The sequence below is a fragment of the Malaclemys terrapin genome, chromosome 3 (genome assembly GCF_027887155.1).
Source record: "Malaclemys terrapin pileata isolate rMalTer1 chromosome 3, rMalTer1.hap1, whole genome shotgun sequence".
In the NCBI taxonomy this organism is placed as follows: Eukaryota; Metazoa; Chordata; order Testudines; family Emydidae; genus Malaclemys; species Malaclemys terrapin.
Window position 1 is genome coordinate 68,353,262 of NC_071507.1, and position 12,067 is coordinate 68,365,328.

Genomic DNA, 12,067 nt, shown 5'->3' on the forward strand with positions numbered 1-12,067 from the left:
ACAAAAAAATATGAAGAGAGAATCTTATCTAAGCAGGAGTCAGCTGAGCAGCTTTAGCTGCGCCGAGCCATCTTTTCCTTGCATTTTCAGAACTGTTGGCTCAGCCCCCTGGGATTAAACAGTCACCCGAATCAGAGGTTCCATTTTATTTGTAATCAGCATGATTTTGAGGTAATCACACATTCAATTTCAGCACATTATTTAGGAAATAGCATTTATATTTAAAAAGCTTATGTAAACCTTTTATAAAATGAGTCATGTCCCACAGAAACTAAATATGAGGTATATACATATTCCCCCTCAGCTCCGCCCCACCCTGTGATCTGGTATTTAATAAGCTTCTGATTTATCAAAAGCTTTTAGTTTTGGACATTTTATATAACAAAACTGACAGACTGGGAAACAGTAAAAACAAGACAAATCGCAACATTTTATTGTAGGGCAACCAACACTGTGAAACGAAAGCAATGTGAATGCTCAGCATGCTTTTATACATAGCTTAATACTCCATAGCAATGTTTATAACATTTCAGAAACCAAACATTCAAGAAAGGACACTCTTGAATAAGAGTCTCTCAGAGCAAAAATACAATTAACCTCACTCCAGTTTGAGTCATCAGGTACATTTGCTGCAATGTTTTTTTTTTGTCTGCTCCTTTGGTTTTTGTAACTCTGGGTTGTGAAAAGTGGCCTCTTGACATGGCTCAACTTTTTACTCATGCGGAGGACCAAAATCCAAAACTCTCCACTGTATTTGAGGTCCTCTGTTAGGTGAAGGACTAGATAAAAAAAAAAAAAAAAAAAAAAGGATTCCTCCCACTACTAATCAGAAAATGACTGGCTTTCTGTAGTATCTTGACCTTGAGTGACAGCAGCCAATTTTTTAAACTCAAATTCTGCGCGCAGAACCTGGATGGAGCCACTGGGCAAGCAAGAAGGAATAGCTGACTTGAAGATAAGGCAGACCCATTCTCCTATTCAGGCCCATTCCCAGGACTCCAGTCTGATCACAAGCCATACCTGTAGTGAGAGAAGTCCACAATAACGTGCTACAGTACCGAGCTGCACTTTTGCCTGGTCTCTTCCAGTTCTGTGCTCTGAGAAAATGCAGTGCCTAATTGCTTGAGAAAAGGGTGTAAGAGGGGTCAGTGACCTGTACTGGCTGTACAGCAAAGATTAAGGAACTAATCCTCTTCCCCTCTGATGCATATGCATGTTTAAAGTTTCTCTATGATCCTAGCTAATAATGCTTCATCATCTAGGTGTTTAACATTAACAGGTGGGAATGATCCTTACACATCAGGTGGAACATTACACTGCTAATGAGCACTTATTTACACTGGACACTACTAACATGAAGGAATGGACTAAAAGAAAAGTTTAGATTGGTTAGCAGAAAAAAGAAAAAAGATACTTACTATAAAGATATGGCGCAATAATTACTACTTTAGGTAAATAGTTTTTATTTTAGATAAGGTGCTCGAGACAAGATTATACAATTTCATGGAAAGAGAAATGAGGGGTCTTAAGAGGTCTGACTAGTTAACGAAGAGGTATTAACCAATAAGTACTATCCAACCGTAGCGATGAAACCTATGACTGAATTACCCAGCAGTGCAAAACAGGTGCTTCAGAATTCTAAGGCAGAAGAGAACGCAAAGTGGAATTATTAAAAAAAAAAAAGTCTCTTTAGAAAGCTGAGGCATTGAAATCCTATAATGCCACTGGCAGTGGCTACCTTTCCAAGCTGTCCTGAGAGGTGGATCAGGGGAACAGAACTCACATACCTTAATTATGTATGACACACATTTGAGAAACTTTGCACTCTTGAAGTTTTCTAATCAAACTGGTTATACTCTTTAAAAGGCATTTCAGTGCAACAGTGCCTCTATTTCTTATCACCTCCTATTGCCTTAACTGATTTTTGTAATATTAATCTCTCTGCAATTCTTCAGACATGAATAGAACAATCATGTTTACGTCTCTGAACAGCTGACAGAGCTTCTGCTGTTATATATGTCCTGATATTGTGCAATGGATAAAAGAGGGCTCTGTCATAGAATTGTAAGCACCTTAGTTCTACATCAGCTAGTTCTTTTTATAATTAAAACTATAAGATCAACTGTCCTCAGTGTTTTGACTTCTCCCTCCCTGAAGCAGTAAGAAAAGTATTTTCATGACAACCTTAATAGAAAACTCAGTTTCCAATTTCTGAAGAAAAACTACAAACTATATAAACAGATTTCTTAAACAATCACGGACGGTAAAAATCCATGCACTATTTTTGTAGTAAAATCTTCACAAGTGTGGGGAGGTTTTGTTTGTTTTTTTAATTACTGAAGAAAAATCTTTTTCAAAGCTGTTACAGGATGCCTTTCTACAAACATTTTCTCATGTTTTAATCATAGTTTAGCTCCACAGTAGAGTTTGTAAACAAAATGTTGACCATGAAGTTTGTAAACAAAATGTTGCCCATATGCAGTACAGGCCAAATATGCATTTCCCTTTATTATGGTATTTAAAGATCATGATTTAAGTGTTTCTGTTTACTACAGTATGTCATTTATTTAATAAAAATTCAGTTTTTTTTTAAGAATGTAGTTATTTTACTTTTTAAAAAAGCAGATCAGTGGAGTTTATTTTAGATCTTAGTATACAAACCAAAGCACATGAAAGGTATAAAAATGTTAGTGTGTGCTATGTATCAAATATCTAGCCACTTATTTTAATGCTCTCCTCTGTAAATTAAAAAAAGCAAGGACCAGAATGGAAACAAACTTAGTTATTGTACACAGACAAACTAATACAGAGTAGAAACACTAGTTCTAAAACTTCACAATTTGACAGCATCATTTATTCTCTCCAAAATCAGTTGGGCTTCAAGTAGAAGTTAACACACCATAAGAATAAACCAACATTCTACAGTGGAAGCTTTACAAATGAATTAAAGAAAAATACCACCGGCAAAAATGGCTTAGTATAGCACTTTTATAATATAATAATTTTTTATTAATTTCAACTGGTTCGATAGGATTTTTGCTGTTCTGCTACCAAAGGTCTTTTTTTTTTAAAAAAACTGTTCTGTGAACTGCATGGCCACACTATAACCAGACAAAAGACAAGGTAGTAGCAGACCAGCTGCTTTCTATTTGGATACTTTTTTTTTTTTAAATAATGCTAATTCCCAATGCTGTTCTTCCTGTTGCAGAGGGAAATGGCTTATTTGGCACAGTATGGATAAAAATATTAAAAATTGAAACAAAAATTTACAAAGTTCCAGTTATAAGTTAGTAGTTACCAGGTAGAGAGCAGGAAAAGTAAATGTCATGTGAAAAATTTAAAAAAAAAACTGAGTATAAATTTTTGAACAGTCAATACAAGTGGACCTTATATCGCCAACAAAATACACAAATTAATGATTAGATTGCTAGAAGTCTTACCCCAGGTCTTATTGTGCTTTAACTTACATGCCCTGTGAGTAAATCCTGACTAAAAAGGCACGGAGGCCTTAATCAACACTTTTCACATTGTATAATTTTTCTTTTTCAATCAAATCTCAAGTTGCCAGTGCAGATATTTAAAGATCTGTGAAGTCCTGTAAACTCTGGCTGCATTCCCACAGTCTGTATCAACTGCTCATTGCAGACAGCACTTTCTCCTCACTTTTATACAGCAGTTCTTCAAACTGTAGTATCACCAAAGTCCTTGTTCCAGCGAATATATGCATCCAGGGTTTGAGGGCTCAAACTGCGCTTTATCTTCTTCAAAGATTCGGTGAAATCGGACAATCTGATATTCCTCATCTAGACAAAAAACAAAAGACATTTTAAGATCATGAATGTCTTTGTGTGTCATGTGCTTACTCAATAAGTGAAGACTTTGGGCTTGACTTTCAGAGCAATACAATATAAATGGTGCTAACATTTGGGTTTGTGTAGCCAAGAAAGTTAGATTACAAGGAGAAACACAGGTAATATACTATACAAAAATCTGACAATTCTAGATCACAAGAGACTTAAAATAAAGTGAAATGTTATTACTTTCTATTCCACTAGGTGGTGCTAGCCAATGCATGTGAGGGGCCTGCGTCCAATCAGACTAGTATGACCTTGTTCATGGTGTTGTCTTTTCACAGGTAACAAGATTAAAATGTCATATCATTCAGTGGGGTTTTGTGGTGTAATGCCCCTAGTCCACAGATGACATCCCCTTACATCCTAATATAATTTTGGAGAGTAACTTCAGAACATTGCTGTAAGGCAGAGGTGGGCAAACTATGGCCCGCGGGCCACATCCAGCCCGCGGGCCTGTCCTGTCTGGCCCCCGAGCTCCTGGCCTGGGAGGCTAGCCCCTGGCCCCTCCCCCACAGCCTCAACTCACTCACACTGCTGCCAGCACAATACTCTGGGCAGCGGGGCAGTGAGCTCCTGGGGCAGCGCAGCTGCAGAGCCCGGCCTGACCCGGTGCTCTGTGCTGCGTGGTGGCGGTGGCGTGGCCCGGCTCCAGCCGGGTGGCACGGTTGTAGTGCTGCCAGCCACCGGTGCTCCAGGCAGCGTGGTAAGGGGGCATGGAGCAGGGGAGGTTGGATAGAGGGCAGGGGAATTCAGGGTGGTGCTCAGGGGGTGGGGGCAGTCAGGAAGGAGGGGGGTTGGATGGGGTGGCAGGGGGCAGTCAGGGCACATCAGGAATGAGAGGAGGGATTGGATGGGACAGGGGTCCCAGAGGGGCCATCAGGGAACTGGAGGGGGGGGGGGGGGTTGGATGGGGCAGGAGTCCCGGAGGGGTGGGGTGAGGGGGAGGCAGATAGGAGGTGGGGGCCACAACCCCCTCCATACAATTTACGAAACCCGATGTGGCCCTCAGGCCAAAAAAAGTTTGTCCGCCCCTACTCTAAGGAATCAAAAGAACAGTCAGGCTATACAAAAATTATGTGCTAAGAACTGGGAGGCAGAGGTTTATTAAAGGAAGGGTAAAATAATGAAGGCAAAATTTCCAGATTGCCAAGCAAACAAAACAGTTTCTACATCTTTCACAGCTTGGGAGACTGAGACAGCTGTCCAAGTCTGTGAGACTAGTGACTAAGTCTTTGTTCTAAACTGCCCTGCAGTTTGGATTACACAAATTAAAAGGCTCCTAGTTGGTGATTTTTTTTTTTAAGAAACGAGGAGTGCGGTGGCACCTTAAAGACTAACAGATTTATTTGGGCATAAGATTTCTAGTCTTTAAGGTGCCACCGGACTCCTCGTTGTTTCTTAAAAAAAAAACCCCACCATCTGCACATGCTCCACCCAGAAAGAAAAAAAGTCATGTTATAGCAGCTTACCTCACTGGCAGACATATTCTTTACCTGTTCTGGTTTTAGTTCTGTTAAAAAAAAAAAAAAAATAAAAATAATAATAATAATAATAATAATAATAATAAGAGTAATGAGTTTCACAAGAAAAGCCATCAAAACATTTTATGTTCAATTCTAATCTGAAAAGTGATTAAAAATGGTACCTTGCAACTCAACATGCCTGCTCCTTGTATATTCTCAGTGAGATCTGCTTGCTTTAAGTGACTACAATGTGTATTGATTTTCACTCCTCTTAGCCTTGCACAGCAAACACAGCTGAGAGTGTGAAACGATTCCATTTCTCTTTGTGCATCAGAATTATTTTTTTAAGTTCAGGTCAGTTAAATGAGTTTGCATAAGTTTAAAAGCAATGATTCTACAGGGGTCTTCAAATAATGACCCCATTGACAACAGATTGCACAGTAGAGTATAACTGAGGGCATTCATTTGCCCTGCAGAAGTTTTACTTCCAGTAGGGTATGAGAAGAGTTGTAGTTTGTAGGGCTGGCATTTAAAAGGAACATTTTTTTCCCCCACTTCACATTTTAGATGGAAGCCAGAAAGGAGGAGGAGAGGGGAAAAGACATCAAACCCCATACTGCAGTTTTTATGGGCTCTTCTCAGAGAAGTACATTCTAAATAGGAAGAGTTTACATTGCAGACAAAAGGTACAGACATTTTGGTGCATCAATCAGTTGCAAGTGTAAGCACATAATGTTTCCAACTTACTGGAGGAATATAACTTATGATGGTTCTTATGAGACAGCCACTTTTAATACAATACTGTTCCCCCATTTTCATGCAGTGTAGTTGCTACCTGCGATTTCAAAGTCCAATCACACTGACTCATGACAGCCCATTAAAAGTAGCTACTGAAGGCAAAGTGGAGAGAAAGGAAAGTTACTTACCAGCAACTGGAGTTCAGAATATTTACAGATTCACACTCTAGAATTTGTGCACTGTGCCTCAAATCCATTAACCACTTCAAAACAGCTTACTATTGGGGGACTTGTGGCACCTCAACTCATGTCAAGTCAGATTACAGAATGACTATATCCTTCAGTTGCCCTCAGATCTTCTTTGCCTGCCTGAAGGACTCCAAAGTGGAGAGGAGGGTGGGAGAGTTTGACAGAGGCAATGTATTTGGAAACTCCAGTTACTGTTAAGTAGTAATCTCTTCTTCATAAAATTGTCTCTGCTGATCCCCCATGTAGAAGATTAGTTAACAGTACCAATACCTAGAAGGACTGAGTAGTTGAACAGTGACTGAAGGACTGCCTTTCTGACACAAGCATCCAATTTGGCTCCCACATTGAAAGTGAGTGAGCAGTGCTAAATAAAAGTGTTGTTTTAACTAAAAATTTCAAAGAGGAATGTCAAAGGCAGGACACTGAGGCAGCCACAACCCTACTTGATTGGGCTCATGTAATGTTCCATCATTCAACCTCAAATGGTCCTAACAGCTGAATGCCAGTTTTTCATACATTCAGGTAATCCCTGAAATCAAGACTAATTCCCCCATGGCATTTCTTCCTGAAGACAACCACCAACCAATATGATCTGAACAGCTTTTTTCCCCACAACCAATTTATGAAGCAGGTGAAGAATGTTCTCTAATACAGACAGCTGTAAGGGATATGGTCTAGTTAAGACAGAACTGACACTAACTTGGGAAGCACATCATTCCATGAGTTGAGGCATAACAAATTGAAATGTTTCTGTCACCTGTTAATATCAAATGGTTCCTTTTCATGACATTTTGAAATGCACCAAAAAGCAATGCTAGACAGTCTCCACCTTGCCATGCACAGCAACACAAGACTCAGGATGTCATGGATCTATTCTGATTAATTTTGAAGATTTGAGAGAGAGATGGACAAATGATTTGTAAGACAGAACAACAGTATCTTTAATTTCCTGAAGAGGTTAAAAAAAGGGGGGGAGGTACTACAGAAAAAGTCACATCACTTACCTCGAATAGGGCCCAGTGCTGCATCCTTTGCTAATGCAGTTAAGTCACTTCCTGAGTATCCATCTGTCATTCTTTGTAAAGGGGGAGAGGGGAGGGATAGAAAAACTATCAATGATCTGCATCTTTATACATGCAAAGCGGGAAATAGTACTTCTCTAAGATTAAATGACAAACTGCACAGCATAATTAGTAAATTATATAAATATGTTACTTCAAACATTTCTCAACTGAAAAAACACTATCCATTAAAGTTCAATATCAGTATTAAATGTAAGTAGCATTTTGGCAATCAAAGTCTAGCAACTGGGATCTATTGCTGAATGCCATTTTAACACACACACACACACACACACACACACACAAGTTTTTCTTTAAACAATCCGCTATATTGTCAGCACTTTCTACTCTCAAATACTTGCTAAGAACTGTTCAGATACAGCTGTTGTGACTTCTTCATATCACAATGACTAAATAAATACTTTATGCAGTGCTTCCAGCCCATGACCAGTTTCTTTGGTGATTCAGTCTACAGTAGAACCTCAGGAGTTACAAACACCAGAGTTACAAACTCACTGGTCAACCACACACCTCTTTTGGAACTGGAAGTACACAATCAGGCAGCAGCAGGCAAACACACAAAAAACAAAACAAGACATCCAAATACAGTAGTGTGTTAAATGTAAATTACTAAAATAATTAAGGGGAAGTTTAAAAAGATTTGACAAGGCAACTAAATAATTTAAATGAAACAAGCACAGAAACTAAGATTGTTAAAAGCAGCATTTTTCTTCTGCATAGTAAAGTTTCAAAGCTGTATTAAGTCAATGTTCAGTTGTAAAACTTTTGAAACAACCACCATAACATTTTGTTCAGAGTTACAAACATTTCAGAGTTATGAACCACCTCCATTCCTGAGGTGTTCATAAATGAGGTTCTACTGTACTTTGGGGACTGCTGCAGGAATCTCACCAAGACTAAACTTGAAAAACAATGAGGAGGACTGAAAGGAATCTTTGCATTTTTTAGAAAAAATGCAGAATTCCTATTTTGTGGCATGTTGTTGGTACACTTCACACATTGCAAGAAGTTTTCCCTTAAAACTTACAAACTTTTGTTTATACTGCAGCCAGATAATGAGTGAAAGTGTGTATATTATGGAAAAATCATAATTTTCCAACAAAGTTGCCAAATACTATCTGCCTATCTTGTTGTTTTATACCGCTGCCCATTATGGTAGTGTCTGAATGCCTTCTAGTAGACTTCATGGCATGTCTGAAATTCTTCCTTTTGAGGAGGGTTTTTGCTTTTTTGTTATTTATTTATTAATTTCCTTTTTTAGTTGGTAGGGGTGTCATGTAGAAAGAGGTGTCAGCATTGAATGCTTCATTCTTAGGGTGATGAAGCTTTTTCTGAGAGGAAGGTTTTGCAGCATTTTCTAAAAACAATCATACTCTGGGGTCGCCTGATCTCCTCTGGAAGTTTGTTCCACAGCTGGATCCTTTACACCAATAATGCTTTATCCCAAGCACTTACAGGCTTTGTAATCTTTTAATTGTGCCAGAGAAGTGCAGCTGTCACTGTCGTTTATAGATTGAAATTTGGTCTATAATATAGCTCGACACTGATCCATTAACTGCTTTGAAAATGAGGACCAAAGCTTTAAACTGGTATCACAAGCTAACTACGAAACAGTGGAGGGACTTCAGCTGAGGCTTCACATGCTCTAAGCAGCCCAAGCCACAAAGAAGGTGGGTAGTCCTATTCTGGACCAGCTGGAGCCTGTGGATTGTCTTCACAGTCAGCTTCATAATGAGTTACCATAATCCAGCCTGGAGGTGATAAATGCATGGATTACTGTGGGCTGGTCCTTTTCTGGGAGGAAGAAACATTTTCCCTAATAAGCTGGAGATGAAAAAAAAAAAAAAAAGATAGCAATGCCACCTAGGCATCCAAGCTTACAAACTTGAGGCTTTGCACCACTGAGATGAATGGGGGGTCATAGGCCTTCAAAGCACGATGGAGACAATGTTTAGAATAACTCTTCAAAAGCTTTTTCCCTTTTTGACCAGCATCATTCTGGTCTTGCCTGAGTTCAGCTTGAGCCAATTGCTCTTCATTCAAAAGAATATTTCTTGTCAGCGTTCTGACATCTTAGTAATGGAGATGAAAAGGAGATATACAGAGGAGTGTAATCTGAATACTGTTGGCAGCTGCGGCCATGGCAACTCAATCTCTCCCAGTGGTCTTACATAGATGCTGGAGAGAAGGAGGGAGAATATGGATACCTCTGTGACCCTGCACATGAGGGCCTTTGGAGAGGATAAGCAATTACCTAATCACCACTCCAAGTTCTGCTGGAGAGGAACAACTGAGCCACTGTAGTGCTGAGCCATCTATTCCTATTATGTATCACATGTCTAAGGCCTGGTCTACACTAGGCGTTTATGTCGAAGTTAGCGCCGTTACATCGAATTAACCCTGCACCCGTCCACACCGCGAAGGTATTTAGTTCGACATAGAGGTCTCTTTAATTCGACTTCTGTACTCCTCCCCGACGAGGGGAGTAGCGCTAAATTCGACATGGCCATGTCGAATTAGGCTAGGTGTGGATGGAAATCGACGCTAATAGCTCCGGGAGCTATCCCACAGTGCACCACTCTGTTGACGCTCTGGACAGCAGTACGAGCTCGGATGCTCTGAACTGCCACACAGGAAAAGCCCCGGGAAAATTTGAATTTGAATTCCTTTTCCTGTCTGGCCAGTTTGAATCTCATTTCCTGTCTGGACATCGTGGCGAGCTCAGCAGCACTGGCAACGATGCAGAGCTCTCCAGCAGTGATGGCCGTGCAATCTCAGAATAGAAAGAGGGCCCCAGCATGGACTGATCGGGAAGTCTTGGATCTCATCGCTGTGTGGGGCGATGAGTCCGTGCTTTCCGAGCTGCGATCCAAAAGACGGAATGCAAAGATCTACGAGAAGATCTCTAAAGACATGGCAGAGAGAGGATACAGCCGGGATGTAACGCAGTGCCGCGTGAAAATCAAGGAGCTGAGACAAGGCTACCAGAAGACCAAAGAGGCAAACGGACGCTCCGGATCCCATCCCCAGACATCCCGTTTCTACGAGGCACTGCATTCCATCCTCGGTGCGGCCGCCACCACTACCCCACCAGTGACCGTGGACTCTGAGGATGGGATAGTGTCCACGGCTGGATCCTCGGACATGTTAGCGGACGGGGAAGATGAGGAAGGAGATGAGGAGGACGAGGCAGTCGACAGCGCTCACAACGCTGATTTCCCCGACAGCCAGGATCTCTTCATCACCCTTACAGAGATCCCCTACCAACCCTCCCCAGCCGTTAGCCCGGACACAGAATCTGGGGAAGGATCAGCCAGTAAGTGTTGTAAAAATCTAAACATTTATTTGTAACAGAACAGGAATATTAACAATTTAAAAAATGGGTTTCTCATGATTAGTTTGATTAGCTTAACGGTTCAGTCATGGGCAGTGCAACTATTGGAAAAAAATCTAGCAATGTCCGGTTTTGCATGATTGTCCTGCCCAAGCCGCTCTACTGGTTAGTCACTGCTACAGCAGCTACAGTAAAATGCGGTCTATATGTCCGGGGATGGAGCAGAAATCCTCCTGTGACATCTCGAGGAAGCTCTCCTGGAGGTAATTGGAAATCCGCTGCATTAGGTTCTTGGGGAGAGCGGCCTTATTGGGTCCTCCGTAGTAGGACACGTTGCCACGCCACGAGACTATCAAGTACTCTGGAATCATTGCTCTGCACAGCATGGCGGCATACGGCCCTGGTCTTTGCAGGCTTTCCCGGAGCATTCTCTCTTTCTCGCTGTCAGAGATCCTCATGAGGGTGATGTCGCTCATGATGACCTGCTTTGAATGAGGTAGGGGAATGTTAGTGTTGGGACTGCTTTGCCGTTCCTTTACAGAACTGTAACCGCTGGTTTGCAGCCACGCGGTGGAGGCGGGAGAGGGGCAGCCGAAAGGGATCGTTCCCGGGGACAGCCGCGAGGGTGTGGGACAGCCGCAGACTTCCTGCTTGCCGAATTGCTGGCAGCAGGGACCGACATTGATTTCAATGTGAAATGAGGCCATTGCTAATATTAAAGTTTTAAGCTGCCACAAGTCTACGGCTTACCATGTCTGCCTGCAACAGAAATTCCGTTCTCCTGAGAGGCTTCTCAAATGTGCTGTAGAAGACCCCAGGCACTGAATGCGAAGGCCGAGAATTCGACCTTGTGCTGAGTGCGCATGTGATAGGTGCTGTGCATGGTCTTGTTAACAGAGAAAGACTATGTTCTTTGTTCACAACTACATTTATCTTTCTGAGGAATTCACTCCCTTTTTCCCATTCCCACAGCCCCATCTGCGACTGTCTCACAACCTAGCCTGTCATCACACTCCCAGAGGCTAGCGCGGATTAGGCATAAGAAGAAGAGGACACGGGAGGACATGTTCTCGGAGCTTATAGCCTGCTCCAGAGCCCAGGCAGCACAGCAGACTCAGTGGCGGGAAAACTTGACCCGAATGCACCAAGCCAACATGGATTGGGAGGAGAGGTGGCGTCAGGAAGACCGGCAGGCGACTCAAACCCTGCTTGGACTAATGAGGGAGCAAACGGACACGCTCCGGCGCCTTGTGGATGTTCTGCAGGAACGGAGGCAGGAGGACAGAGCCCCGCTGCAGTCCATCTCTAACCGCCCTCCCCCGCCACCAAGTCCCATACTCCCCTCACC

General features: G+C 41.9%; 1 protein-coding gene across 5 annotated transcripts in view; it reads right to left on the bottom strand.

Annotated features, from left to right (window-relative positions):
* Positions 1 to 410: 410 nt before the first annotated feature.
* The window catches only part of SPAST (spastin), a 63,908-nt gene continuing 52,251 nt past the window's right edge, over positions 411 to 12,067 (bottom strand). For 4 of the 5 annotated variants that reach the window (XM_054022053.1, XM_054022051.1, XM_054022052.1 and 1 more), the window contains 3 exons: positions 7,308 to 7,378; positions 5,324 to 5,364; positions 411 to 3,803 (listed from right to left, as the gene is read on the bottom strand). In XM_054022053.1, the coding sequence (XP_053878028.1) occupies positions 3,681 to 3,803; positions 5,324 to 5,364; positions 7,308 to 7,378 (235 nt within the window). In that variant the 3' untranslated portion in view covers positions 411 to 3,680. Of the gene's footprint in view, positions 3,804 to 5,323; positions 5,365 to 7,307; positions 7,379 to 10,582; positions 11,205 to 12,067 lie in introns of those variants that run through there. The other variant, XM_054022054.1, reaches the window with a different exon arrangement.